This window comes from Arabidopsis thaliana (assembly GCF_000001735.4).
Source record: "Arabidopsis thaliana chromosome 1 sequence".
Taxonomy (NCBI): Eukaryota; Viridiplantae; Streptophyta; class Magnoliopsida; order Brassicales; family Brassicaceae; genus Arabidopsis; species Arabidopsis thaliana.
The window spans coordinates 28,638,308-28,665,679 of NC_003070.9; the positions used below are offsets into that span (position 1 = coordinate 28,638,308).

Sequence of the window (27,372 nt, forward strand, 5' to 3'; positions counted from 1 at the left end):
TGCAACAATAAAAAATCATCTTAACCTCTCGCAAACCACATTTTTAGAGGCTAAAGATTTGACAGGTAAGATTCATATGTCATTTGGCTTGTTATAAAATGGTGAACACTAAGCCCTTTTTTCTTCAACTCTTTATGTTTTTCTAGACAGTGACCAAAACCTCAAAACATTGTAGACCACTACGAAACGGATTAATCAGTTTTGACACTTCTTCTACTACATATACGTGAATGATTTTACAAGTTTCTTGAAGATGACTAAAAGAGTCACACATCTCCACGGGGCTGAGTGGGACACACATTGCCCACCATTTCTATTACAAAGTATCTTTTAATCCAATAGGACAAACGCTGACCAAAAAAAAAAAAAACCAATAGGGACAAACAAAAAAATTGAACTCCTATTGATTTTTATTTTACCAATGGGGGAAAAGCAAAACCTACTCCCCAACTTGCTCCATCAATTATTAATTTTCTCTTAAAACTTTTTTCTTTAGCAACTTTTAAGTTAAGTAATTATTACTTGACATCTTCTCTTTAACTATGCGTTTAGAATCTTTCTTTGTATTTAACAACTATCAAATAGTTCTCCTTTCGAGGGTGTACACATGGAGGACTAATCAGATCATTTTATGTAAACAATGGGAGAAAATACACCCTCTCTTTCCAATATCGTTGGGTTTACAATGTAACGTATCAAATTAAAAGCAAGTAATTAACAAAGTCAGCGGCGAAAATTCAACTTTTATATTCATTTTTTTTATAACCCTTATTAATTTGTCAACTCTACTTGGTCCCTTTATTATTGGCTCCAAAACTCTGCCTAATAAATTATATTGATTCCAAATCAAAGGCATTTTTTAATAATGATTAGTGCTAATTGCTGATATTTTCTGACTTCTTACATAGAAATATCTTTTTTTTAAAGACTACATGTTGAGAAATTCGCTGCCCAAAATTCTCAAAAAAAAAAGAAATGGAAAAAATAATAAAATCTCTTTTTCTCTTACTCTAGAATATGGGAATCTCCGTCCTCCAACACCCACGCAGCCTGGAACAGAGACAGTCTTTGTTCTGTTGTGAAGAAATACTCTAAAGAAACCAAACAATTTATTAGTTTTACAAATAAAAAAAAGTAATAATTGAAGGGTTCTTTTTTTCCCGATGCATATATGAGATAACGATGCCTCAAAATATGATTTTTTTTTCTTCCTCTTGGTGTATGGTAATTTATGAGGAAGAGAGGTACACATTACCTTACTTGTTCACCAGGAACATACCCATCAAAGAGACATATCTTTACAGCTTTATTTTCCCTCAGATTTGGGGTTCTTCTTTCAACTGTTTCTCCTGTCTCTCACAAGACAAGTGGTCTTTTGGGAATCTTCAATTAAAAAGGATAAAACCATTTAAAACCTACTTCAAGAATCTTCCGAGAATCTGACGTCTTTTTTTGTGAGTTTTCGTTTCTATTTTTTTTTTTTCCCATTTCTGAACTTCAAAAGTCTCATCTTTTTTGTTAATCAGGAATCAGATTAGTGTTAAAAAATATTCCTTCTTTGATTGGTGTTAAATCAGTATCTCTTAACCCACAAGAGATTAGGGTATATTTAACCAACTTGTAAGAATCAACCTTAAAAAGAAAAGTTAGGGCTTTTCACTAATCTTGATTCTCAGTTTCTTTTCTATTACAAGATTTTTGCTTTGATTTGATTCTCTTCCTGAAATGTGTGGTTCTTTTTCTGTTCTGTTCTGTTTCATCTTAATTTGTTTGGGGTTTGGTGAAAAATGGATACTTTGTTTTTTCAGATGTGGCTTCATTGATTTGAGTGAGCTATGGAAAACAATTCTCTTCCTATGGATCCAGCTATGGATTCTTCATTCATGGACGGATTACTTCTAGAAGGTTGCTGGTTAGAGACAACAGATGCATCCGAGTTCCTTAATTTTAGTCCTTCAACTTCTGTAGCCCCTTTTGATCCTTCTTCCTTCATGTGGTCTCCAACGCAAGACACATCTAATAGCTTATCTCAGATGTATGGTCAAGATTGTCCAGAAAGATCAAGTCTTGAGGATCAAAACCAAGGGAGAGATCTCTCTACCTTTAACAGACGTTGGTGGATTGGACCAAGTGGTCATCATGGCTTTTCTGTTATGGAAAGATTGGTTCAAGCAGTGACACACATTAAAGATTTCACTAGTGAGAGAGGCTCTCTTATACAGTTGTGGGTGCCTGTGGATAGAGGTGGTAAGCGAGTTTTGACCACAAAGGAACAACCTTTTAGTCATGATCCAATGTGTCAAAGGCTTGCTCATTACAGAGAGATCTCTGAGAATTATCAGTTCTCTACTGAACAGGAGGATTCAGATTCTAGTTCCAGGGACTTGGTTGGTTTGCCTGGAAGAGTTTTCTTGGGGAAGGTTCCTGAATGGACTCCTGATGTGAGGTTTTTCAAGAATGAGGAGTATCCGAGAGTTCAACATGCTCAAGACTGTGATGTTCGAGGCACGTTAGCTATTCCTGTGTTTGAACAAGGTAGTCAGATTTGCTTAGGTGTTATTGAGGTTGTGATGACTACACAAATGGTTAAACTAAGTCCTGACCTTGAAAGCATCTGCAGAGCACTTCAGGTTTTTGTTTCTTTTGCTTTTGTCGCCTTTGTCTTTGAAATAAGCTTTCTTGGAACCTTTTAGGCATTGTTTAATCATCTTCACAGGCAGTTGATCTTAGAAGCACAGAGATTCCAATACCGCCTTCTCTAAAGGTAATGAAGTTTTAAAAAATTTCGCTTTTTGTTTATCTTCGTTTAGCTTACTTAACATTAAGCCAAATGCTTCTGAAATCAGGGACCAGATTTCTCTTACCAAGCTGCATTACCTGAAATCAGAAACCTCTTGAGATGTGCTTGCGAGACGCATAAACTACCATTAGCTCAAACATGGGTCTCATGTCTCAAACAAAGCAAAACTGGTTGCCGTCACAATGATGAGAACTATATCCATTGTGTATCCACAATCGATGATGCTTGCTATGTTGGTGATCCTACAGTCCGTGAATTCCACGAAGCTTGCTCTGAGCACCATCTCTTGAAAGGTCAAGGAGTTGTTGGAGAAGCCTTTTTGACCAATGGCCCTTGCTTTTCATCTGATGTTTCTAGCTACAAGAAATCTGAGTACCCTCTCTCTCACCACGCGACTATGTTTGGCTTACATGGTACAGTCGCGATACGCTTACGCTGTATCCACACTGGCTCAGTTGATTTCGTCTTGGAGTTCTTTTTGCCTAAAAATTGTCGGGATATAGAGGAACAGAGGAAAATGTTGAATGCTCTTTCGACTATAATGGCGCATGTACCTAGAAGCTTAAGGACAGTCACGCAGAAGGAACTAGAAGAAGAGGGAGATTCAATGGTGAGCGAGGTCATAGAGAAAGGAGTGACATTGCCAAAGATAGAGAATACAACAGAAGTACATCAGAGTATTAGCACTCCTCAAAATGTAGGATTAGTATTCGATGGAGGAACAACGGAGATGGGCGAGTTAGGTTCTGAATATGGCAAAGGTGTGAGTGTGAATGAGAACAACACTTTCTCTAGTGCTAGTGGTTTCAATAGAGTGACTGAGAAAAAGCGAACGAAGGCCGAAAAAAACATAACTTTGGATGTTCTTCGCCAATATTTCGCAGGGAGTCTCAAAGATGCTGCCAAGAGTATTGGTGGTAAGTAAAACATTGACATTCTCATTCTTGGAATTTGAATTCATCAGAGATTCTGTTATTGATCTTGGAATTTGTTTCAGTTTGTCCAACGACATTGAAGAGGATATGCAGACAGCATGGGATACAGAGATGGCCTTCAAGAAAAATCAAGAAAGTTGGTCATTCGCTTCAGAAAATCCAAAGGGTCATCGACTCGGTTGAAGGTGTTTCGGGTCATCATCTTCCTATAGGCTCCTTCTACGCGAGTTTCCCAAATCTAGCTGCTTCACCAGAAGCATCATCCCTACAACAGCAATCCAAGATTACTACATTCTTGTCCTATTCACATTCACCACCTGCAAAGTCCCCTGGTTCCTCGTGTAGTCACAGCTCAAGCTGTTCCAGTGAAACACAAGTAATCAAGGAAGATCCCACGGATAAGACTAGACTAGTCTCAAGATCTTTTAAAGAAACGCAAACCACACACTTATCACCATCATCACAAGAGGATGATTTTCTGAGGGTAAAGGTAAGCTATGAGGAGGAGAAGATCCGGTTTAAGATGAGAAACTCGCATAGGTTAAAAGATTTACTGTGGGAAATAGCAAAACGATTTAGTATAGAAGATGTGAGCAGATACGATCTGAAATACTTAGATGAAGACAATGAATGGGTTTTGTTGAGATGTGACGATGATGTAGAAGAGTGTGTAGATGTTTGCAGATCTTTTCCAGGACAAACGATTAAGCTTTTGCTTCAGCTCTCTTCTTCTTATCTTCCAGAACGTTCTTCTGTCAGTGGATGTCTTTCATGACATGAAGATTAAGAGACAAAGACTACATATAGTTTGTGTTGTGTAAGCATTGTTCATAGTTTTTCTTCACTATTTTCAAGATTATTAGGTGGTGCTTTATTTGGCTTTTGTTTTAAAACGTATCAAAGAAAGAGAAAACGTGTAAAGAGCCTTTCTTCTAGAAAAAATGATTCAAGTTTTCTTTGTTTACTACTTTTGTAATGTGTAGTTGGTTTGCTAATGTAGATACACAATTTTTATTTACATGTCTTCCAATAAATTATGGCTTTATTTTGAAGTGTACAACAAATATTTCACTAGGTCTAGAAATTAATAACATATATTCACTACCAGAGAAAAAGTATTACATTTTTTTTTCTTTAAAGGTTGTTCGTCTGTATATACTGTGTAATATACGTATGACTGATCCAAAAGAACTCTTTGACTATCCGGTTCGACCGGTTCTACGGCCATATGGTGAATCATTTCCACGAACCCGGTTAGTATCTGGACCACTGCTCCTTTTACGCCTCTCTTCTTGGGGTTGGTCTCTGATAGTCCTTACGACTTCTAATTCTCTAAGCACATCATCCATTGGCGGTCGGTTTTTCGGGTCAGCCTCCAGACACCGAAGAATGAGCTCCGCGGTTTTGGTCACCGCCAAAAGTGGATACTTCTGCTCGAGCCGTGGATCCATCATTTTCTGAACCTTCTTCTTCTGGTTCAACCCCGGTTTAGCCCATTCCACAAGATTTTGTTGCGCAGATGGTCGGTTTGGGTCTAATGCTCTTAAACCGGTTAAGAGCTCTAAGAGTACCACTCCAAACCCGTAAACATCACTCCTCACATATAGATGACCTATAACATCACTTTAAGTTAATCCAATAGACAAAGGAAAATACCGATAACAATTAAAACATGTTTCTTAATATAATTAGCACGTTTTATTTACCTGTAGCCATGTACTCGGGAGCTGCATAGCCTTGTGTGCCCATGACACGTGTGGTCACGTGTGAGAATCCATTAATGGGCCCATTTTTAGCTAGTCCGAAGTCTGAAAGCTTGGCGTGGAAGTTCTATAAAAATGGCAAAGAACATGTTACTAAAAAGCAGGACATATCTTCTAGAAACAGCATTTTTTTTGCTTTAAACGTGGGAAGGAGCTAGAGATGAAAAACGACACCGTACGGAATCGAGAAGAATATTGGAAGCTTTGAAGTCTCTATAGATAACACTCTTCTCGGAGTTATGCAAAAAGGTAAGTCCTTGAGCTGCTTCAATGGCTATCTTCAAACGTGTATCCCAAGGTAATGCCTCTGCTCCTTCTGCATTAACATTACATGCACATATATCTTTAGATATAGATGTATAAGAGATTAAGTAATTTTGTAATGGATTGATCGAGTAGAATCATACTTGAGAAGAGGTGATTTTCAAGGCTTCCTTTAGGCAAATACTCATAGACCAAAAGGAACTGGTTCTCTTCCCAGCAATAACCCAAGAGCTTCACCAAATTTGGATGATGAAACTTCCCTAAGAATCTCACTTCACACTGCAATTTTATAATATATATCAACACACATTAACAGTTATATTCCATATATAGTTAAGCACTGATGCTTTTCTTTAAATATATTTCACAGTTTATTTTATATAGTTAGATGTTTCGTAGATCATTCACAAGCTGATATCTATTTCTCGTCGTTCCTTGTCAAAAACCTGGTCAAAAACTCAAGATTACTTGTTTTTGTAGAGATACTGATTTCATATAATAAATTCTATGATCTGCCGACACAATTTATGGTTGTTAATAATTATTTTATTTTATAAGAAAACATATGGCTGTGAATGTTCGTTCACAATTTTTTTATATTAGATATTATTAGCTAGAACGGAATTTCTAGCTGAAATACAAGAAAATATCCAACTATACCATTAAATTTGTTTCTGTCATTAAATACTTATCGTTGACTATTTTGTTGTGTATTGTTTCTTTCCGATTGACTAATTATGTTTGTTACGTGATAATTCCCTTGACTTCGTCTTCTTCTCTCGGCTTAATAATGTCAAGTTGACCTCTTCTTCTTTTATTAGTAGGTACTAAGAAAATAAATGGTAAATAACAAGAATAATTTCCAACTATAAATACGTTCGAATTCTAGCGAGACCGGCGGTGATACAACGTTATTCCATTTTAAGTAAAGAAATGCTCTAAATTATCACCTTTAAAAAAAAAACTTTCAAATATACCATTATTTTGAAAACTAATCATAAACACTACAAAATCTAGAGTGAAGAAGGATATATTGTCAAACTTTTAGTAAGGGTTACTAAAATTCATTGAAGACCAGTTCATATACTCACTTTATGGAGCAAAAAAACGACAAAAATTGTGACAAGAAAATATTTAAAGAGTATGCATAATTCTGTTTTTACCCAAATTTGTGCTTACTGTTTTTTGGCGTGTTGTGTTTTAAAGTAAAAACTGTTATTAAAATGACCAGTCTAGTATATTCGTTTTTCTGTCATTAAATTCAATAAGCTGAAAATTTTCCTAATTTGCACATATACGTAGGTTATATAACTATTTAAACCAAATACTCATGCCATTATTCCTTATGTTGAAGAAACAGAGACAAACCAAAATAAATTTTTGCTACAATTAGATCTTTCAATGATATTTTCCCTCCAATTAGTATCTTTTAATGATTTTAACGAAATTAAAAAAAGGAAAGTTAGGAGTTACTTGCCTGCCATTCATGTAAGCCTTGCTCACTATCAGGGTTTGATTTCTTGACGGCGACTGGTATTCCGACGCCAGCTCTCGACGGAGCTAATGTTTTCTCATCCACCCATCCTTTAAAAACCTGTCCGAATCCACCTTCTCCGATCACAGATTCTGGTCGAAAGTTCTTTGTAGCCGTCTTAAGCTCCACTAATGTAAACATCTTTAGATTAGGTGTCACTATCTTCCCACTCGGTGGCACTGCTTTCCTTCCTAAACCCAATTTTTCTACCGGCTTTGACGGCGGATTATCGACGGGTCTCGTCTTCTCCTGAGGTGGGGTTTCAACGGATCTTGTTTTCTCCTGCGGTTTTTCACGAGGCGGGTTCTCGACGGATCTTGTCTTCTCCTGCGGTTTTTCACGAGGTGGGTTCTCGACGGATCTCGTCGTCCTATGTTGCGGTTTTTCACGAGGCGGGGTAGCGGCGGGTCTCAGTTTATGTCCTGTTTCCGGCAGTGGAAACGTGGGATGTAACGCCGGCATCGCCACCAGCGGCGGAGGAAACTTTTTATTCTCTGGGGTCTGCACACGTCTCACTGTATAGATTGATACACACGAAAGTTTGATTTAATGAAAATAAAAACATTGAGACTTTAACAGAAAAGTTAAAACAGAGCAAGCATTGACATTTTCATAATTGAAAAGGCACAATGAAACAAACAAAAAAATCCAGGAAAGCGTTTTTTTTTTTTGGGGGGTTAATGCAAGAACTTAAAGAAACTCAAGAATCGTCAAAAATACCAAAGAAAAAAAAAAGGTAAATAGATCTAAAGTATTTGGATTCGGCCCCAAAAAAAAAGAAAAAAGCAGAGAGATGTGTGTATGAACCTGGGAGGGGTTTGGTGGAGACAGGTTCGTGGTTAACAGTGGAAGATCCAGAGCCAGGACAGATGTTTCCCATTAAGATCAAACCAGCTCTTGACTCTTGAGTAATCTTTACTCTGTTTTTCCTCTGTTTTTAGTAATCTTTGTTTCACCCTTAACGATCATAAGATTGAGAGAATCTTTTTCTCCAACTGTCCCTTTTTTCTTTCTTTTCTGGGGATTTTAATTGAAAGATTGAGGAGGAAGAAGCTGAGAAGAAGAGAGGAAAGACCAAGCAAAACTCTTTATTTGGGGAAATATTCATTATTAATTTTATAAAAGGATATGTGTATTTGATATCGTCGTGATTATTGATTGGTTGATGTTGAAATATACATTTATTTCCAAAAATTTCAACGTCAATTAGTCCTTGATTCAGACTACTTATTTACATTTTCTCATTTGTGTATCTCGAGTTTTACTATTTCAATAAAACTACTAGATGATAACATAAATAATCCAAAAACGATAAACAATTTTCTTGACATGTATATAATTTCATATTTACTTGGATATCAAGTATATGAATATTCAATATAATTTTAGTCCAGAGTCAAAGGCCGTGCTCACTCATTGGGTGGCAGATCGAAAATATATACGATGAACCATAGTTTTTAAGTTCCTTTAACTGTTTTTACAAATAAAAAGTATCATAACATTAAAGTTATGTTCGTAGGTAACTACTGTATTGTTTCTTTTTAAACAAAAAAAAAGTTACAACTTGTGCTCGTACGGTCGTACCATACTTCTTTTTCCTCGTATACCAAATTACCATTCACATTCGTTCATGATCAATATAGACTATTATAACGATCATATACGTCACCTCAATGACGTAACAAGAGAACTCACAAAAATGTAGATATCGAGTGATGCAAGATAATAGTGAACAAATTTCTTTCTTATCTTGTGTGGAAAAACAAAACAGTAAATAGTATCGGAAATATATGAAAATCTTTATTATCATGATATACGGTATCATTTATTAGAAGAAACTAAAAAAATATCAGTGGGAAGAGGTCAAACAAGAAGAACAGTGTTTAGCAATGGCGGGTCCGAGTATATAAACGTGACAGCATATGGAAACTTTATTAGAAAATTTTAAAAATATATGATAAATCTAAGAAAATTCAAAAGTATGTGGTATCTTATGATCTTTTGTTTTGCTAACAACTATATATGTGAATTCACTGAGCAAGATAAGATATGTTGATATTTGGTTAAAACAAAACATTTCGTTTAACAGTCGATTACAACTTTAATGGCTTTTTGGCTCTCCGATGAAAACAACTTTATTTGTCCCAACTCCATTGTTTTATTGTTTGTTTTTTTTGCCAAAAAACAAATATACATAGGTCTAACTGTTTTGTAGCACCTCAACTTTCATTCCAATGAATATTAACATTTGTAGCAAAAGACAAAAAAACAGTCGATTACACATGTGTGTGACTTTCTTTCTTTCACAAACACATTTACTAACGGTCCACGTAAAGTTTGAAACATTGCATATTATAGTAGTAATACTAGACCGATGTATAACGTAGACCGATGTAAAACGTGGGGAGATGTTATTTTATTCTTCTTCAATCATAAACCTGCAATATGCGAATATTATATATCTATGTAATGTAGACATGGGAAATAGTATGTGTAAATCGGATTAAGTGGTATAATGCAAGTTGACATAAATATATAGTATAATCGATAATTCGACGTCCGCGTAAATCAGTTAGTCACCTACTTGCATTTATGATTTCATGTCCTCTTCTTTGCAAGAAAGAATCAAAAGATTAGCCCTTGACGATGTCACAATCTTGATCTACTCTGAAATCGACGTTTAAAATTTGAAGATATATTTTGAAATTATTTGTATTAAAATCTAACTAGCTCACTTGAAATATTATTTATCAAAACTATCACTTGTGTACAGTGTACGCATATGTATTTGTATTAATGACCCACCAATAACATCGTATATAGTATATACCTATAATATATATTTAAACGTAAGAGTTCATTTTTATTTTTAAGTTTTTTTACAAAGCACCATTTACCTCAAGCCAAAAAAAAAAACCTCTTTATCCGACCAAATCCCATTCTTAAATCTGACTAAACAAAAACACCCGGAAAAAAAGTACAAACATTAATTATGCGGCCTTATCAGGAACCTTCTGATTCTAGCAGAGGTTTCACTTAGGACTCATACAATTTAATTAATAACTCTGTTTTGTTTCCCGTCTTAACCGGTTAGAGTCCGTAGACTTGCGAGCCGTTCTTCGATCTTCATAAGATTTGCTCTGAGAGGCTATGTACTCAAATGCCACCACCACATCTCCTATTTTTGGCCGGTGATTCGCTTCGTCGTTTAGGCACATCTCGGTTATAGAAATCGCGTAGTTAAGACACCTCTTCGAGAACTTTCCCCGTAGCAACGGGTCAACTAGAAGTCCAAATTTCTTAGGATCTTTGAGATACGGTCTAGCCTGCATTAACGCGAAAATGAAAAAAAAAACACGGTTAAATTAAACGAGAGATTAAGTTCCGGTTTAATCTGGTTACAATTGTTAATCTTACTTACCCAAGCAACAAGGTACTGCTCTCCGTTTGGTTTACTCAAATCAATGGCCTTCCTGCCAGAAATAAGCTCAAGCAACACTACACCAAAGCTATAGATATCCGATTTTATAGTCAATCTTCCGCTCATTGCGTATTCTGGAGCACAGTATCCGTAAGTACCCATGACTCGAGTCGACACATGTGTCCGGTTCCCCACAGGACCAACCTTAGCGAGTCCAAAATCAGAGAGCTTGACGCTAAATTCTTTATCTAACAAAATGTTTGCGGATTTCAAATCACGGTAAATCACAGACGGGCTTATTTTACAGTGGAGATACTCTATCCCACGAGCTGCACCAACCGCGATTTTCATCCGAGTATACCAGCTTAGTGGAGTCTGATCAGGCTCAAGATCTGTTTCAAACAACAACAAGAATGAGAGCGGTTTATTAATACAAACTCTTTGATTTTGGGGTGATTAGGAAACACACACTTACCAAAAAGATGATCTTCTAAGCTACCCATTGGCATGTATTCATAAACAAGAAGTCTCTGAGCACCAGAAGTACAGTAACCGATTAAAGTTACTAGATTTGGATGATGGAAGACGCTAAGCATACAGACTTCAACTATGAATTCTTGATTTCCTTGATGTCCATCTGGATTTAATTGCTTGATCGCCACCACCTGCTCAAATTCAATTCCCATCAAATCTTTTTACAACATTCTGAAAACGTTTTGACTTTTGAGTGAAAACAGAGCATTTCTTACTTGTCCTGAATCTAAACGTCCCTTGTAGACACTCCCAAAGCCTCCTTTTCCTATAATATTCCCCTCCCGGAAATTCTTCGTGGCGGCTGCTAACTCCTTGAACGTGAAACTCCGTGCGCCACCACCCGGTTTAGGGCTATTCACTTTCCCATTAACTAACCAAAACCAGAAGACATTGTTTACATCATAGTCTTCATAAAAAAGAAGGATTTTAAATAATAATCCATAATGTCCTAACCTAAAATGCCAGATTTTGAGCCTGTTCCTCTTGGATCGATTTTTGTGGCAACTGCAAACACAAAAAAATAATCACAAATGATGAAGAAAACAAAATTTTTGGAGATGTTTCAGATAAAAACAGAGAGATTTTCTTAAAACCTGAGGCATAATCGGTTAGGTCGGAGAGGGTATCAATGTTGATTCTCATGTCATTAGTTTGCGTGTTGAGACAAGAGAAACACCTCATTTTCCTTAATAAACTCGTGAAAGATGATATTATTTAACGTAAAGACAACAACAATGGTTGAAGAAAATGGATTCAGAGACGGAGCTGGTTTGAGATGATGTCCAACATTATCATCAAACGCAGCTCCCGGAACCCTACACACGAAACAGAACAAACAAAAACAAAAAACCAAGGTTTCTTGTAATAAAAGAAAGAAGAAAAAACCTAGGATTTGTGTCTTTGGGATTATAAATGGGAAAGAGAGCTTTTCTCTTTCTCTCTTAAAATTCCAGAAAAATGGGAAAATGATTCCTTAAGGAAGAATCTGAAAAGTGGAGAAAAACTAAAATTATACAAATGGCATTTTGAATGGTGAAGAATGGTTTGTTTATATATATACTAAAAGAGGAAGAAGAAACAGGCTTTTTTACTCTCTTATATGCTAATGGAAAAATGTTGAGAGAAATATTAAAAAGAGTGGTGAAAGGAAGCAACTGTGAAAATATTTGAAATGGCAACGGAAGAGAAATTAAAGGAGCCAATATGATCCTAATTTTGGAACTGCGCGTCGTTTTCTTTCTTTCTTCCTTCCTTCCTTCTGTTTCTTCAACGTTTGTTTCTTTTTTTTTCCGTTGGAACTAATTTAAGCTGTCTACTTATTATATACTGTAACGTATATAACATTATCAAAATGTAAGACTGACTATTTAAGAGACACGGTTTCTCATAATCCCCCAAACATATCCTAATAACTGTGTTTTGACTTTTGATTAATCACAGGGAGCTATCATAATCTTTTCAAACGGAGTTTTCAAAATATTTTTCTACTTTTCTTTGTAATCATTTTTTCTACTTATCCTGTTAAGTTTCGATATTTATAAATATTAGTATTATATATTATGCACAGATTCACAAGACCAAACAAAAACGTACATGATATACAATCCCGAGTACATTCATTACACTCTAGTTTGATGGACTAGGAAATTGTACAAATTTTTTTACAGTCATACATCTTGTGAGAGTACTCTTATCGATCAGTTTTCTTTTTCTTTTTACCCTAAAAAAATCAGAAAATTGCAACAATCTGTACATAAGACTTTCCCTATATATTCAACCTTGTAGCAAGAATCACATGCCTTTGCCTCTTCTTCTCCCTCATATATCGGTAAGGCTTTCAATATTAGTAGGAATTACTTAGAGTTGTAACGCCAAATCCGGATGCTGCGATGAACCTGCCTGGTGGTTAGAGCCTGGTGAGTTTGGTGAGGAAAGCCTAGCATTGAGATCTGGTGGCAACCGCTGAAATTCCTGTTTTATGTTGCCTTGCTGCGAGCCAGCTGTTTCCAGCATCTGGTTTGGTTTATGGTTAAATCCGCTGGAACCACGGACTAGACCATTTATCTCGGTTTCTTGATTCAATACCTGAACAGACTCTTTGCTTTCATGGGAAGAATGTATGTTTCCTATGATGGAGCTTGAGACAGAGGTTGATGGAGACATGATTCTACTTGACTGATGATGATCATCAGATGCATAGTCATTCGAACACTTTTGCTTTCCCGACATTAAGTTTTGCTGTTGAGGAGGATTCTCAGGGTTCTCTCCAACCCACCCGGGACCAAATTCGGTTCCAGTTGGTAACAGTTTTTCAATCCTTACATTGGCAAATGTCCAAGCAACAGGACCAATATTTGCTGCATACCGTGCTAGACTCCTAGCATACCCATATTCAGCTTTCAGTCCAACCTGGTAAAATAACGAAACAATGGTCAGATTCTTTGTTGCTTAGAACAAAAGGAGAAATATTTTAACTTTTAAGTTGCTAAGCACGTACTGGAGTTAATTGTTTTAAATTATCATCAAGCAGTGTAAAAATCGAAGAATCTTGCAAGGAAGCAGAGTTCTGGTTGTAGGTATCTCGCCTGTTCTCGTCGACATTTTTCATCCCGTATTTATTGACAGCCTTCACAACAGAAGCTACACAAAATGGTTTATGTCAACAAAAACGTATTTGGTATAATGGTCTGAAGAAGGTAGTATTAGAAAAGTAGATCTTTACGTGGAAACTCCTTCTCCCAATCTATCAACAAGCCACTTTGGTTCTCGCTATTATGGTTGATTCTAACCGAAGTTTCTGCATGACGGAATCCATATGAAGGAGGATTTTTTCTTAGATTGTAAGAACCGGATAATCTAGAGCTATCTCCAGCATAAGTGAATGCTGCTGCATCAGCAGAAATATCAGAAGTCGTGCGATCAATCAAAGATTGCTCAAGCTGTTTCTTAAGGCCTGAGCCTGGAGGACGGCCTCTTTTGACTACTTTCGGCTGTTGTGACAGTGACACTGGTTCTTCTCCATCACTTTCTTGTCTCAAATTTCCAAAGTCCTTTTTCGCCAACTCAAGCATAGCTCTTGCCTGTCATGCCATAGATATACTATCAGAGAATGGATTATAACAAAAGGAAGTAAAATAGCAAGTTTATATAAGCCAAGACAAACCTGTCGGTAGTATACTGTATCTGCTGAATTGTACTCCATCGCATTCGTACATATTAAAAATACGTCTTGCTGCAACAAAACGAAACAATTCAGACCCCACAAGGCTTTCACTTTTAACAGTATATCTGCACCTTCTCATGGTAGAATTAACACATTGTGGCTAGGAAAACTAAGAAAACCTTACACGCTTGTAGGCAAACACGATGTTGTTACTACCAGAGAAACTCTTGAACAAGACTTAACAATATGAAGAACCAAAACTATGAAAGGTGAACACTCCATTTTAGCTAAAGCAAAGCGCAGAAATGTATAGAGGGATTCAATTACAAGACTTGCCTCAAATTGTTCTAAGGTGGTGTATGCCCCGGATTCTAATTTCTTCCGCAATGTGGTGAAATCCATCGGATTCTTGATAATCTCATAATAATCAGGAAGCTGTAAACAAAACATTCACAGATAAGATAAAAGGCAAAACAACATACTTTAACATCAAACAAGCTTAAACAAATAAAGAAAACTTCACCTCCTCTGGATCAGCTGGATCAGAGTACACTCCATAAGTATCCTTCCTGCAAGTATAGTAAAACAACAATCAATCAAAAATAGAAGAACATGGTACATGGAGAAGGAAGATATGTCAGAAGCCATAAAAATTGACATACTTTTGAACTCTATCAAGAATGAAGAACAACAACTTTTTGTCTGGCAAAGGTGTAGACTCCACAAGTGACCCTCCTGTCCACAAGTTAAAATACCACAATCTATTTAATTAATTACCACAAAACAAATCCCAAGTTTCTGCCTTTTCATAACTTCAAAACAAAAAAACAAGAAAAAAGATATATACTTTGAAGAAGAATGTCTGTCGCTTTCGAAGCCTTTTCTCCCTGCAGAAGAAATACACAAAACAGAGTATCATCAACAACCTCAAGTTAAAAAGATCAAATCATAACAGGTGTCTGTATTTATGACAAAAGTGAGAACAAGTACAATTTTTTAAGGAAACTTAAGAAACTAAACTGATAGTAAAAGACAAAATCAGAACTTGTCTCAGAGACATATGATTGTCTCTTCAGTGCAGAAACCGGCTTTAATTTTTCTGATAACTATGAATTAATACCAGAATCAGAAGAATATTATATAATATTCAGACAAAAAAGAAGAAAAGATTAACACCAAGATTTTCTCGACCAAGACAAAAAAAAAAAAGAGGAACCGAAAAATAAAAATAAATATACAGAAAAAGCTGAAATTATGAATTTCCCATTTCCCACCAACAAAAAAAAGGGAAATAGTCAAAACTCATCACTCTCACTCAATAACCATATTTAAGCTTGCAGACGAACCTCAATTAACGCGCCAAAATATCCAAAAAAAAAAACCTAAAATTAAAACTTTTTTTCCCCAAATGAATTTTCAAATAAAGATTGAATTTTTATACTCTATAACTACCGTATTGTCAGATCCGTCAATTTTCCGGCGGTTGCGTGCATCGGAGTCCAAATCGCCGCCGCCAGATTTGGAATTAGAAGAATCACGACCCTCGTGTGAATTCAATCCGTGTAAAAGCCGATGCTTTTTGTCTCTCCTCTCATCGTCGTCGTCTTCAGAATTTGAATTCCTCCGGCGATTTGATCGGTTGCTGAAATTAGGGTTTCTGGAACTGGATCTAAGCTCTTCTTCGTTTTCTTCATTGGGATTTCTTCTCTGAAGCAATTGTTGCTGTTTGAGAGCTCGCTTTTGGAGGTCAAGAAGTGATGGCCTACCTTTCTTCTTCCTCTTCATCAATGTATTATTATCAGCTACCTCACCCATTCTCTCTCTTCTCTTGTCTCTCTCTCTCTCTATTGTTCTCCGCCTTTCTCTTCTTTCTAATAAACAGTCGTTTCGTGTTTATTCATTTTTTGCTTACACATGTGTGAGTGAGTTCGTACGTGCAGACCAAAATTGGACACGGGTTACTCGTGCGTGACTGCAATACACGTGGTTTACATTCTATGGATCATTTTGGGATAACGTTTTTGAGTTGGGCCAATTGGGCCTTAATTCCATATAGATGTCTGGATTGTCTGCAAATGTTTATTTTTTGGGCCACTACATAAAATCTCTAGGGTGATTAGATCATGATTTTGAAGATTATAGATTAGATGTAATAAGACCATGTAGTTTAATGGTTTGTTTTGATGTTGTTACTCACTAATCACTATATCATTCCTTTTTTTATAACATCTTGTTGCATACAACTACAGTAACTAGTCTACTTTCTTTTTTTTTGGCCAGTGGTGTTTATAAAATTGCAAAACATCTACATTAACTATTTAACTTTATTGATGAGAGTCATGAGACCAATAATTAGATAATTGACTTTTTAACCAAGAAAGATCGAAGAATTAAGCTTTTAATATAGAAACAATGAAACCAACAGCGAATGTTTAGTACATTGAAAATACGATAAAGAAGATTTTTTTTTTTGACTATTAACATCATTTAAAATGACACAAAAAACGTTTTATTTTGGGTAGTCTCGGTGTTCACATGTGTTTTCCCATGACGACTTCTCAATAATTGTCAAAGCTTTTTGGTATATGTCTATTTTCTATTTTTTGTCGGTGTGTGTTTTTTCTTTCCCATCTTTTGCTTAGATGACTGAAACTCTCTTCTAGTTTCCATCTTTCTTCCTCCGGTCTCGATTCAGGCACAAAAATATCTCTGGCGGATTCATACTTGACTACACCGATGTTGTGTTACATGGATTTGACTCGATTTCACCCGTTTTCTTTTCAAAGGTTTTGAATTTAACCAGAGATCGTTCTCAATTTCTCAAGCTAGCAGAAGAAGAAGCTAAAGACCTTTGTTCTTGGTTAAGACAGCTTCTTCAGGGCTTCTTTTGTTTTGAACTGGTACGTGTGTTAATCTTCCTTTTTCGTGTGTTTGTTATATACTAGTACTAATTAGTAATTACTATCCTGAGAATAAACAAAATTCTATATTTGGTAATATTTCCTATATTAGGGTTAAACGAATGATGATTGTTAGAAGCAAATTAGTTGCCTTTATTATTAGGGTATAGTTTTGATTTTAGCTACTGAATGTTGTTCCTCATAAAAGGTAGAAGAACTTAGCTTAATTTGGTATATAAGATCTTTGATTACATTATAGTCTTATTATGGTGTAGAAGAATCAATTCATCAGATGGCTGGAAGTGGAAGTTGGGATGGAAGCCAATCGGATAACAGCTCACAATTCGAGCCAGGGATTGATAACATATACGAAGCTTTTATCTGTCCATTGACAAAGCAAGTTATGCATAATCCTGTCACTTTAGAGAATGGTCAGACATTTGAGCGTGAAGCTATTGAGAAATGGTTTCAAGAATGTCGTGAAAACGGTCAACCTCTATCTTGTCCTATAACTTCTAAGGAGTTGAGTATCACTGATCTAAGTCCAAGTATAGCTTTACGTAACACTATTGAAGAGTGGAGAGCAAGGAATGATGCTTTGAAGCTTGATATTGCTCGTCAGTCACTTTATTTGGGAAATGCTGAGACTAATATTTTGCTGGCTTTGAAGAATGTCAGAGAGATTTGTAGGAATATACGTAAAATTAGGCAACGTGTGTGCAATCCTCAGCTTGTTCGGTTGATTACCGATATGCTAAAGAGTAGTAGTCATGAAGTGCGGTGTAAGGCTCTACAAACTCTTCAAGTAGTCGTTGAAGGAGATGAAGAGAGCAAGGTTATCTCTCTGTTTGTGTTTTTGTTTGTCTCTCTGTTTGTCTTTGATTCCTTTGTAAGTGATTTTTAGTGTGTTTCAGGCAATAGTAGCTGAAGGAGACACTGTGCGTACTATAGTTAAGTTCTTGTCTCAAGAGCCATCAAAGGGGAGGGAAGCAGCTGTTTCCGTGTTGTTTGAGCTCTCTAAATCTGAAGCATTATGCGAGAAGATTGGATCAATCCATGGAGCAATCATCTTATTGGTTGGTCTGACAAGCAGCAAATCAGAGAATGTTTCAACTGTTGAGAAAGCTGATAAAACTTTGACAAATTTGGAGAGGTCAGAGGAAAATGTTCGACAGATGGCTATCAATGGTAGACTGCAGCCTCTTCTTGCTAAACTTCTTGAAGGTGATTATTTCACCAAACCACTAACCTTTCATTACCAATAAACTGATTTTCACTGATTGGTTTGAATGAAACTATAACTATGTAACATGATCTGCATCTACAGGTTCACCGGAAACAAAAGTTTCCATGGCTTTCTATCTTGGGGTTCTTGCTTTAAATAACGATGTGAAAGTTATTGTGGCTCAGACTGTGGGTTCTTCTCTTATCGATCTTATGAGAACTCGCGACATGAGCCAACGGGAAGCTGCTTTGGGAGCTCTTAACAACATCTCATCCTTTGAAGGGAGTGCTAAACTCTTAATCAACACCGGAATTCTCCCACCGCTTATCAAAGACTTGTTCTATGTTGGGCCAAACCAGCTTCCAATCCGACTTAAAGAAGTCTCTGCAACTATTCTTGCCAATATAGTGAACATTGGGTACGACTTCGACAAAGTTCCTGTTGGACCTCATCACCAAACTCTTGTTTCAGAGGAAATAGTGGAGAACCTTCTCCAACTAACAAGCAACACTGGTCCAGAAATCCAAGGAAAGCTGTTGGCGGTTCTTGTTGGACTCACTAGCTGTCCAAACTCGGTTATTAATGTTGTTTCTGCCATCAGAAACTCAGCTGCCATCATAAGCTTGGTTCAGTTTGTTGAGATACATGAGAACGATGATTTGCGGTTAGCTTCTATCAAGCTTCTTCATAACATTTCCCCACACATGAGTGAAGAACTAGCCAATGCGTTGCGTAGCACTGTTGGACAGCTCGGAAGCCTTGTTTCGATCATATCAGAGAATACACCAACAATCACTGAGGAACAAGCTGCAGCTGCTGGACTTTTAGCTGAACTTCCTGAGAGAGATTTGGTTCTGACAATGAGATTGTTAAGAGAAGGTGCTTTTGAGAAAATCATCTCCAAGATAGTTGGTATTCGCCAAGGAGAAATCAGAGGAATCCGGTTCGAGAGAACATTTCTCGAAGGACTTGTTAGTATTCTCGCTCGGATCACCTTCGCACTCACCAAGGAGACTGACGCCACTTTGTTCTGCTGTGAGAAAAATCTTCCTTCACTTTTCCTTGATCTCCTTCAATCCAACAGTCAAGATAACATCCAGAGGGCTTCTGCAACAGCATTGGAGAATCTTTCACTTGAATCCAAAAATCTTACAAAGATACCTGAACTGCCTCCTCCTACTTACTGTGTATCCATCTTTTCATGTCTGAGCAAACCGCCTGTTGTTCTAGGGATTTGCAAGATCCATCAAGGGATATGTTCAGTAAGAGAAAGCTTTTGTCTCGTTGAAGGACAAGCAGTAGATAAGTTGGTTGATCTCTTAGACCATGAAAATGACAAGGTGGTTGGACCAGCACTTGCAGCTCTCTCTACATTGTTAGAGGACGGTTTAGATGTTGTACAAGGAGTGAGATTAATTGATGAAGCAGACGGGATTACGCCTATATTAAATGTTCTTTTGGAGAATCGAACAGAGAATTTAAGGATTAGAGCTGTGTGGATGGTCGAGAGGATCTTACGTATTGAAGAAATAGCTAGAGAAGTGGGAGAAGAACAAAATGTAACTGCAGCACTTGTGGACGCCTTTCAAAACGCCGATTTTAGGACACGACAGATTGCAGAGAAGGCGTTGAGGCACATCGACAAAATCCCAAACTTCTCTGGTATATTCACCAACATTGGTTAGATCTATATACATTCTTGTAAATGATTTTAAGATAATATGATTCATTTGTTAAACTCAGAGAAACTAGAGCTGTCTTTCAAAGTTGATAAACACTGCTCATTGAGGAACAAAATTTTTCTAATGGGAGTGAGTTCAAAAGTCTGGTATTTAAGCGTAAGAGGATTTGCTACATTTAACTTTTCTAGATCTCATCAATGAATTCTAGAAGATCTTCAATTTCTTGCCTCAAAGCTATGATCTTTTGCTGCTGAGAAGCGATCCGGTTTTCGATATCACGCCCTGAGGATTTCTTTTCGTACCCTTCAACAACAGTGGTATGTTTGGCCATTAACTTCTCTTGAAGTTCTTTCTCTTTCACAACTAGCTCCTCGACCTGCATTAATGGAATGATTTTGACAAAAGTGACGGTTAAGTAGAGCTGAGACTAAGAGAGGTAGAGGGAGAAATTTAGAACCTTTGGAGATATGTGAGAGGCTGATGGGAAAGACTGTAAGAAACCCAGCAACGGTTTCAGTTCTTTCGAAAGATCTTTCAGTAAACTGTCAGTGGATTTGCGAGCTGCTTTGCAGGTTTGAATGTCACCAGTTCTTGAGAGATCACGCAGCGATGCTTCAAGCTTATCATGTGTGGCTAAGCATTTTTGGACGATGCTTTGGACTTCCTGGAGTGTTGCTAGGACCTGATAAACAAATGGAGCCGTTTAAATATCAACCATTCAGAGAAAGAGAATATCAGTAAATCGCTTGAAAATATACATGAGAAAAGGTTCCAATGTACCTCATCCCATTGAAGTTTCGCCAAATAACTCGGAGAGGACTTGGAGATTGAGATGTCAGCCCGTGTGTATATGATGCAAGTGATGAACAAAATGAAAAATCCAGAGATTAACATCAATGGCTCACTCAGCAGATTGATGTTGCTGAACTTATAGTAGACCTGTACAGAAAACAAATATCATAATCAATTAAAGTAGGAATATTGTGGATGTAGAATGACAGCATTTCTGACGTATAATATAATTACCTGGATATGCTGATTGTGATCAGGGACAACGTTGTTCTTTTCGAGCACAACAACTGGTCTACCAGCTATATCTAAATGTGAATATTTGATCTGCAAATGAACAGGATTGCAACATGAAGAATTAAAATATCAGAATCAAAATCAGGGAAAGACTTATAATCACCAGAGATAGTATCCAGACAGGATAAATCAGGAACAGATAAAGCCAAGACTTTGTTACCTCTTGAGACTGCTTGACGGCGAATGGAGTGGTAACTGATATATCCTTTGACCCCTCAGGTAAAACCACCTACAATGGAAGAAGAACACACAAAAGAACATCAAGCTACGACAAGGAAACTTTCACTCAATGTTGGCGCATGAGATCATCCATATTGGTTTATCATTTGGTCAATCCAGTCACGATAAAAGGATACTGCTTCGATTGATTTGATTCCACATCATTCTAAAGCTAAAGAAAATCAAACTAAGAAAGGTAAACACACTTATAAGTTGAAAGTGTATAAGACCGACCTGTACAATAAGTTTTTCAGTGACAAGGTCAAGTATAGGGGAGCCAAAGGAGATATTAAGGAATCGCTTTCCTTCCGAAGCAAACAAGAAGTCGGTAAGTGGCAAACCATAACCTATCGTGAAAAAAGTTTTCCACCCACCAAACAAAGGAAACCTAGGCTCAATTAGTAGCTCTGTCTGCAACCAAACCAGCAAAAAGATCAAAACACATACAACAGAATATTTGGAAGACCAAATCTCGTTAATCCAAAAATACCAACCTTTTTCGAATCACTTTTCATCTCAGACGTGGAGATATTTCCAATATCATCCCTGTAATATATGGAATGGGCTCTGGGGGGTAATCTAGCAAGTAAATGCCTAAAGGCAGATGCTCCACGGGGATTAGGTCTGGCTTGAAAATCTAACCTGCGGTTGGAATATAATGAGAATGAAGCAATCAATTTGTGCGTTAGAATAGTGATTAAAACGAAGATTAAAGCTTTAGTACGAATATTAACCTTGAAAACTCGCCCTTGAGTTGAGCCCCACGGTGGACAACATTGTAATTCTCCGTGACCTGCACATTCCCCCAATGAGACACTTCTATCTCTCGCACAAGCTTCTCAGCCACAGCAAATGCAGCCTTGCTTTCAAAGTGGACAACAATTGGAGAGTATGAATACGACTGGAGATTCTTGTAAGGACCATATTTGAGCTCTGATCCCTGGAGCTTTGTATTCTCGAATTTGGTGTAAGATTCGATTCTGGCATTCGGTAGTTTGATAGACAATGACTGAGACTCAACCGCGTAAGGAGAGAGATATTGTGCGCTTTCTTGGAGCATAACAAGATGGATTTCACCCTGAGTTATCTTTTCAGGAAATGGCTGAAGTACATTGGTGAATGCAGCAACTACCTCCAGCGTCAAAGTATCGCCTTTACTCAGTGGTTTGGGTAATGCAACTGAGTAAACACTAATTGAATCAGGTAAACCTTTCTGATCAGCTTCTCTCACAGAGAGATTCACTAAAGTTCGTTTAGATTTCCCCTTTCCCTCACTAGGAGCAACCGATAGATAAGCCAAGTTGTTACCAAGAAACTTTGGGAATGTCAAAGCAAACTCAGAAACTGATTCAGAGCCAGAATTTACAACCTAATACCAAATTTGAAACCAGGACTTAGAGACACCAACACAACATATAACTTCGTGACTAAGATAGTCTCATAGAAATTACCTTAAGGGTCTTAGTAACACGAGCAATCTGTGAAGTCACATCGATCTGCAAAAAAGCAACAAACTTTGATGAATAAAGCATGAAATGAAGCTAAAAGACTCTCGAAAATGATTTCAATTCTAACGAGATTATAAGAATTCCATATAAAGGTTATATCTTTTGAACTGATTTCGAAGTGTTAAAGCACAGATCAACAAATGCAAATTGTGGGACTTGATTCAGGAACCTCATGAATCCAAAACCAGATCGAAGATATTATGTGGTGAGAGATTGAGAGACTTACACGACGTTCGACTTTGGATAAAACCAGATCGGAGAACGCCGGCGTCGCAAGAAGAGCGATCGCCAGGAGAAGAAGTAACAGATCGACGACACTTGATTGCTTCATCCTTGTCAGATTTTTCGGACCAGTCTTCGAACTAGCTTACTCACTCAGAGAACCAGAGACCTTAACAAAATATTGGCTATTTCCCCGGGTCGGATCTAGTCGAAGCCCATATATATTGGGCCCTAAACATGGGCTTAAGGGACTAGATTGGCTCTTTTACTAATAGGACAGCTGGCGGTGAGTTATTGGTTGGATTATGGTGAACCTTGGTGCAGAGGATGATACAGTAGTCGAAGTGTGCAAAAACTAGGTGAGGTTTTGGTTTTGTTGACTCAGTGAGGATTTTCTAGGCGATTTTCTCGAGAAAATCGTTTGAGGAAAATGGAGACTTCTATGAGGTATACCAGCAATTCCAAGTCTATGAAGATTCATGCCAAAGAGAAGGTTCCGGTGAACTCAAAAACCCATTTACAGGTGAAAATTTTGTTTTTTGTTGTCTGCTTCGTATTCTTGTTGCTATGGAGGACTTTAACTCTATTCAATTTCTTGGGAAGTTTCTTTACTCTGGAGTTTAATGCCCAAAAGTCTCTTGGGATTTGCAAAGTTTAAGCTTTTGAGGATATGTAGGGTTTTATTTTGGGTGTTTCGGAGAATGTTGTGTGCATTTTACATAAGTGAACTGTGTTGTCTTGAACTTTTGATTAAGAAGATAAGATTACTTTAAAGGAGCTCTTGGAGTTATGAAACCTAATCTGAGAGAAATTGTGACCTAGGTTTTGTTCAAATTTCTAGCATTGAGCTGTTGCAGGAGCCAAATTGAGGAGTAGTTTGTGTCTTACACACTTGCTCTCTGCTTGGAATTCTCGTAGGATTCTGTATCATCATTTTTGCTGTTAGGGTTTTGGGTTTTGAGAATGTTATCTAGGTTCTAGACTTCTTGTGTTAGGCATAAGAAAAAAATTGTGTCTTGAACTTCTTTATAATGGTTATTAGCAAAGAAACATCCATATGCTTCCGGGAATCTTGATTTATTATTTGTCAGTGTATGTTCCCAGCTTGGTTGTTGTGGTATAGTTGTTTGGCTTTGGCTACAGTATAGCCGGATTATGTTTCGTTTCTTGCAAACATGTTTCTGATTTCTTAATTTCCTTGATGGTTTTTTGTTTGGTGCTAGCTTCATGGAGAGTTAGATACTGGAACTGGGGCTCCGAGTTACTTCTGTGCGATGATTAGACACTTTTTTCCTGAGGTTTGATTTCATTTTCTGCTGTTTCTTCTATTTTGTCACCGTGAAACATTTTCTGCTGTAGACTAATACTAATATAGTGTTACAAATTTCCCTTAGGCTTCAACAGGCCTTGGGGTAGGATTGCATTATGATAAGCGCCAAAAGCTTCGGTGTCTTGTACGCGGAAAAAAAGAGTTTCCTGTAAGAGCTGATAAGCGTGTAACCTTTAATATTAAAGGGCGGTGTGATATTGATCAGGACTTAAATCAGGTTCGATGTTTTTTTCTTGGTCTCGGGAACTTTCTTTGAAGTTATGTTTCTTCCTTGTGTATTATCCCTAACGGAACTGTCATCATTTTGTGCTAACAGAAGAACCCCAAAGGAGCAGCAGAATTTGCCTGGAACATAATGGATTTCAAGGAAGATCAGGATGTACGGATCAAAGTTGGCTACGAAATGTTTGATAAGGTATCTCTCTCGTACCTGGAAGTGTGTTGACTCTTCCAAAATTTGCTCTTTTAATCTCTAAGTTCACAAAGCAGAGTGTTTGTTGAAACCAAAGTTCTTTTCATTTCATAGTATCATTGATAATCCATCTATTTGCTTAGAGGACTCTTATATGATTGCCTAAGCCAACACTCTTGAAATCGATTGTCATCGTTTTCAGGCTTTATATCATTTGTAAAACTCGAAAAATGCTTTCCATTTTTTTTTAATTCTTCAGAACAATGTTTGCCTCTTCCTTTCAGGTCCCTTATATGCAGATTAGAGAAAACAATTGGACTCTCAACGCGAACATGAAGGGAAAATGGAACTTGCGGTATGACCTGTAACTGCATTTTTTTCAATCATCATCTGAGAAATGTATTGATACCACTGCTGATGAACACATTTTAATTCTACCAATTAATCAAATTCAGAGATCTTCCAAATCATCATCTCTTAAAGGAAATGTCGTTGTTCCTATGTCGGATAATAGGGTTCGTAGCAATATGTAGTTTGACTTTATAAGTAGACTTAAACACTCCTAGATCCCTCAGAGATCCATTGATCATGAACCGTACATAACTTAACCGGTAAAAACATGCTAAACCATCAAGCCGAAATTCGTCATGATTTCACTAACCAATTCCAAACCCGGACCATCGAAAAACAAACTAACTCAGAGCGGTTTGGTTTAGTTGAAATTGAGATGGTGCTGCTCGGAACATCAACATCAGTACCAAAATCTGAGTTAAAAAGAGTGTTGATCTTCAGAATCCGAAGATGGGGTATGCTCAAGATTTGCTTACTGATCATCATCACTCAAAAAGAGGGAAAATGAAAAGATCAAAGATCGTTTTCAAATGGTAAAAGAAAAACTGAAAAAGAGACTGAGACAAGTCACCAATTTTATCGTTAGATTTGTTAGTGACTTTTACAAAATTCCACGTGATCTCTATGTATGATTAATTATAATATCTACAATAATGTTTTTATTAGAGGCGGCGATATGTGAAAGCTCTTAAGTGATGAGGTCGCTTTTGGTTTTATTATCCCAAAAGAAATTTTGTTAATTAAACTGCACTAGATGTGACAAGTTTTATCCCAAATCTTTGTTACATACTTTTAAATTTAATTCCCCAACTTGTAAAGATATTTTTGAAAGTAATTGCAATTATCTTCTATTCATTCATGCATCTCATTCTACTTTTTAGTCTTTTAGACATCATCTTTGTGTTTTCACAAAAAGAAAGAAAGAAAGACATCATCTTTGTATGTAAATGATGTCAGGTAATAGAACTCGTTTTAGCATCTAAACTTAATTTCAATTAATTATACGTAAAAGTCTATCTACCCATTGCGATTATAATATCTGATTCTATCTGTATATGATAAAGCGATGATCGTCTACAAATATCAATGTCTAAAAGACAAGAAAGCCGATATCTGTATATATCTTGTTACGTAATCATGATTTAAGTTTTATGTATCAATAATGATGTTCTTCAATCCCTATTCCCTAATCCAACAATTTATATCATCTTGTTTCGAAAATATACCATATATTTTTGGTTATGCTTTTATTGAAATTTTATATTCTTTTGATAACTACAATGAAATGGATGGAAGAATAATTCATTTGAATTCTGTTTGGTGAAACTGGTAAGGCTGATCACAAGGCATTAGGCAAGCCACACTTCTTCAGTTGAAAGAGGGCTATATTATATGTCAGCTTTTGAATGATAACGTAGAAACAAATTTCTTAATTAGGCAGTCTCTATAAGCCACTAATGTGGAATAGAGAAAATATCATGGTTGGCATTAAATTAATTTGGTCACATTCAATGAATTTTCTTGAAATCCTTTAATATGGTTCAGGTTTCCCTACTCCGATGATTTTAAAAAGCAAACACTTACGCATACTCAAATCTTTAAATGAATACTATATGATCATGCATAGTATAAAAAACTTGGAATAATATATACGGTCCAAAAAGGGTTTATATATAAAAATAACAAAAAGTAAAATGTGCTTTACATGTTCACATGTGACCCGCAGAGAGCAGATTATTGCATATATATAATTCCGCCGGTATATATCCAAAATGTTATAATAAGAGTACTCCAAAATTACGTACACGAACTCTTAACCAACGTTTTAAAACTAATTAGATTGATATTGTTAGCCTAAAACTGCATCAACTGGTAAAAGCAGTTTATAACTACAACTCTACACGAATTCTTTTATGATTTTTTTTTTATAGATATTATGAAGTAGTCAAAAAATTATGATGTTTCATTTTTCTAGTCATGATTTTAAATGTTTCAAGTTAATGGTGACAAAAAAATGTTTTAT

The 27,372-nt window shown here is 36.6% G+C and overlaps 7 protein-coding genes and 3 long non-coding RNA genes across 18 annotated transcripts; 4 read left to right on the top strand and 6 right to left on the bottom strand.

Annotated features, from left to right (window-relative positions):
- Positions 1-1,145: 1,145 nt before the first annotated feature.
- Positions 1,146-4,779, top strand: AT1G76350 (Plant regulator RWP-RK family protein; the record flags this gene model as incomplete). Of its 4 annotated transcripts, none has more annotated exons than NM_106284.5 (5): positions 1,146-1,454; positions 1,809-2,630; positions 2,717-2,764; positions 2,847-3,717; positions 3,798-4,779. In NM_106284.5, exons 2-5 carry the CDS (start codon positions 1,836-1,838, stop codon positions 4,508-4,510), a joined length of 2,427 nt encoding a protein of 808 aa, NP_177761.1. In that variant the 5' UTR covers positions 1,146-1,454; positions 1,809-1,835. The 4 variants fall into 4 exon arrangements, with proteins under 4 accessions (NP_177761.1, NP_001321849.1, NP_001321850.1 ...); NM_001334725.1 differs by lacking the exon at positions 1,146-1,454 and adding an exon at positions 1,484-1,620 and having other exon boundaries at positions 3,798-4,510; NM_001334726.1 differs by lacking the exon at positions 1,146-1,454 and adding an exon at positions 1,704-1,727 and having other exon boundaries at positions 3,798-4,510.
- AT1G09617 lies at positions 1,499-2,198 on the bottom strand. Its single transcript, NR_139661.1, has one exon. It is a non-coding gene; the product is annotated as an other RNA (long non-coding RNA).
- AT1G76360 (Protein kinase superfamily protein) lies at positions 4,731-8,414 on the bottom strand. Its single transcript, NM_106285.6, has 6 exons — positions 8,104-8,414; positions 7,240-7,811; positions 5,906-6,041; positions 5,678-5,814; positions 5,442-5,565; positions 4,731-5,347 (listed from the first exon to the last, which is right to left on the bottom strand). Exons 1-6 carry the CDS (start codon positions 8,174-8,176, stop codon positions 4,935-4,937), a joined length of 1,455 nt encoding a protein of 484 aa, NP_177762.3. The 5' UTR covers positions 8,177-8,414; the 3' UTR covers positions 4,731-4,934.
- Positions 7,288-7,578, top strand: AT1G09623. The gene has a single exon (NR_139662.1). It is a non-coding gene; the product is annotated as an other RNA (long non-coding RNA).
- Positions 8,415-10,019: 1,605 nt separating the features above from the next.
- On the bottom strand, positions 10,020-12,270 carry AT1G76370 (Protein kinase superfamily protein). Its single transcript, NM_106286.4, has 6 exons — positions 11,845-12,270; positions 11,705-11,755; positions 11,467-11,621; positions 11,193-11,382; positions 10,718-11,109; positions 10,020-10,622 (listed from the first exon to the last, which is right to left on the bottom strand). The coding sequence occupies exons 1-6, from the start codon at positions 11,930-11,932 to the stop codon at positions 10,353-10,355; spliced, it is 1,146 nt and encodes a 381-aa protein (NP_177763.1). The 5' UTR covers positions 11,933-12,270; the 3' UTR covers positions 10,020-10,352.
- A 491-nt stretch (positions 12,271-12,761) lies between these two features.
- Positions 12,762-16,353, bottom strand: AT1G76380 (DNA-binding bromodomain-containing protein). 3 transcript variants are annotated; one of them, NM_202424.2, is made up of 9 exons: positions 15,867-16,353; positions 15,262-15,301; positions 15,077-15,149; positions 14,938-14,983; positions 14,751-14,849; positions 14,415-14,483; positions 13,974-14,331; positions 13,749-13,891; positions 12,762-13,660 (listed from the first exon to the last, which is right to left on the bottom strand). In NM_202424.2, exons 1-9 carry the CDS (start codon positions 16,227-16,229, stop codon positions 13,109-13,111), a joined length of 1,743 nt encoding a protein of 580 aa, NP_974153.1. In that variant the 5' UTR covers positions 16,230-16,353; the 3' UTR covers positions 12,762-13,108. The 3 variants fall into 3 exon arrangements, with proteins under 3 accessions (NP_974153.1, NP_177764.2, NP_974154.1); NM_106287.2 differs by having other exon boundaries at positions 12,847-13,660; positions 15,077-15,146; positions 15,867-16,273; NM_202425.1 differs by having other exon boundaries at positions 12,847-13,660; positions 14,415-14,479; positions 14,747-14,849; positions 15,077-15,146; positions 15,867-16,273.
- Positions 16,354-16,900: 547 nt separating this feature from the next.
- AT1G09627 lies at positions 16,901-19,779 on the bottom strand. The gene is made up of 5 exons (NR_139663.1): positions 19,430-19,779; positions 18,629-19,192; positions 18,213-18,538; positions 17,580-18,135; positions 16,901-17,299 (listed from the first exon to the last, which is right to left on the bottom strand). It is a non-coding gene; the product is annotated as an other RNA (long non-coding RNA).
- Positions 16,901-20,404, top strand: PUB43 (ARM repeat superfamily protein). Of its 2 annotated transcripts, none has more exons than NM_001084364.2 (4): positions 16,901-17,314; positions 17,593-18,149; positions 18,229-18,538; positions 18,642-20,404. In NM_001084364.2, the coding sequence occupies exons 2-4, from the start codon at positions 17,607-17,609 to the stop codon at positions 20,222-20,224; spliced, it is 2,436 nt and encodes an 811-aa protein (NP_001077833.1). In that variant the 5' UTR covers positions 16,901-17,314; positions 17,593-17,606; the 3' UTR covers positions 20,225-20,404. The 2 variants fall into 2 exon arrangements, with proteins under 2 accessions (NP_001077833.1, NP_177765.1); NM_106288.4 differs by having other exon boundaries at positions 16,913-17,314; positions 17,590-18,149.
- AT1G76400 (Ribophorin I) lies at positions 20,247-23,403 on the bottom strand (the record flags this gene model as incomplete). 2 transcript variants are annotated; one of them, NM_106289.4, is made up of 10 exons in its annotated part: positions 23,261-23,403; positions 22,978-23,022; positions 22,261-22,895; positions 22,021-22,168; positions 21,761-21,937; positions 21,468-21,536; positions 21,248-21,337; positions 21,002-21,160; positions 20,679-20,903; positions 20,247-20,597 (listed from the first exon to the last, which is right to left on the bottom strand). In NM_106289.4, exons 1-10 carry the CDS (start codon positions 23,363-23,365, stop codon positions 20,406-20,408), a joined length of 1,845 nt encoding a protein of 614 aa, NP_177766.1. In that variant the 5' UTR covers positions 23,366-23,403. The 2 variants fall into 2 exon arrangements, with proteins under 2 accessions (NP_177766.1, NP_001322656.1); NM_001334727.1 differs by lacking the exon at positions 20,247-20,597 and having other exon boundaries at positions 20,649-20,903.
- A 78-nt stretch (positions 23,404-23,481) lies between these two features.
- Positions 23,482-25,519, top strand: AT1G76405 (outer envelope pore 21B-like protein). 2 transcript variants are annotated; one of them, NM_106290.5, is made up of 5 exons: positions 23,482-23,779; positions 24,480-24,554; positions 24,651-24,803; positions 24,903-25,001; positions 25,283-25,519. In NM_106290.5, exons 1-5 carry the CDS (start codon positions 23,687-23,689, stop codon positions 25,364-25,366), a joined length of 504 nt encoding a protein of 167 aa, NP_565130.3. In that variant the 5' UTR covers positions 23,482-23,686; the 3' UTR covers positions 25,367-25,519. The 2 variants fall into 2 exon arrangements, with proteins under 2 accessions (NP_565130.3, NP_850977.1); NM_180646.1 differs by having other exon boundaries at positions 23,635-23,779; positions 24,661-24,803; positions 25,283-25,482.
- Positions 25,520-27,372: the final 1,853 nt, after the last annotated feature.

Bases quoted from the DNA above. Each gene is read 5' to 3' on its own strand.
- AT1G76360 (NM_106285.6), bottom strand. From the start codon at position 8,176: ATGGGAAACATCTGTCCTGGCTCTGGATCTTCCACTGTTAACCACGAA. The intron at 7,812-8,103 runs GTTCATACACAC...CAATCTATACAG, and splicing joins CTCCACCAAACCCCTCCCAG to TGAGACGTGTGCAGACCCCA. The intron at 5,348-5,441 runs GTAAATAAAACG...GTGATGTTATAG, and splicing joins TCCCGAGTACATGGCTACAG to GTCATCTATATGTGAGGAGT.
- AT1G76370 (NM_106286.4), bottom strand. From the start codon at position 11,932: ATGAGGTGTTTCTCTTGTCTCAACACGCAAACTAATGACATGAGAATC. The intron at 11,383-11,466 runs GTAAGAAATGCT...GAATTTGAGCAG, and splicing joins GACGTTTAGATTCAGGACAA to GTGGTGGCGATCAAGCAATT. The intron at 11,110-11,192 runs GTAAGTGTGTGT...TGTTTGAAACAG, and splicing joins CTTAGAAGATCATCTTTTTG to ATCTTGAGCCTGATCAGACT.
- AT1G76380 (NM_202424.2), bottom strand. From the start codon at position 16,229: ATGGGTGAGGTAGCTGATAATAATACATTGATGAAGAGGAAGAAGAAA. The intron at 15,150-15,261 runs GTATATATCTTT...ACTTGTGGACAG, and splicing joins GACAGACATTCTTCTTCAAA to GAGGGTCACTTGTGGAGTCT. The intron at 14,484-14,750 runs GCAAGTCTTGTA...GTTTTGTTGCAG, and splicing joins CCACCTTAGAACAATTTGAG to CAAGACGTATTTTTAATATG.
- PUB43 (NM_001084364.2), top strand. From the start codon at position 17,607: ATGGCTGGAAGTGGAAGTTGGGATGGAAGCCAATCGGATAACAGCTCA. The intron at 18,150-18,228 runs GTTATCTCTCTG...AGTGTGTTTCAG, and splicing joins AAGGAGATGAAGAGAGCAAG to GCAATAGTAGCTGAAGGAGA. The intron at 18,539-18,641 runs GTGATTATTTCA...CTGCATCTACAG, and splicing joins TCTTGCTAAACTTCTTGAAG to GTTCACCGGAAACAAAAGTT.
- AT1G76405 (NM_106290.5), top strand. From the start codon at position 23,687: ATGGAGACTTCTATGAGGTATACCAGCAATTCCAAGTCTATGAAGATT. The intron at 23,780-24,479 runs GTGAAAATTTTG...GTTTGGTGCTAG, and splicing joins ACTCAAAAACCCATTTACAG to CTTCATGGAGAGTTAGATAC. The intron at 24,804-24,902 runs GTTCGATGTTTT...TTGTGCTAACAG, and splicing joins TTGATCAGGACTTAAATCAG to AAGAACCCCAAAGGAGCAGC.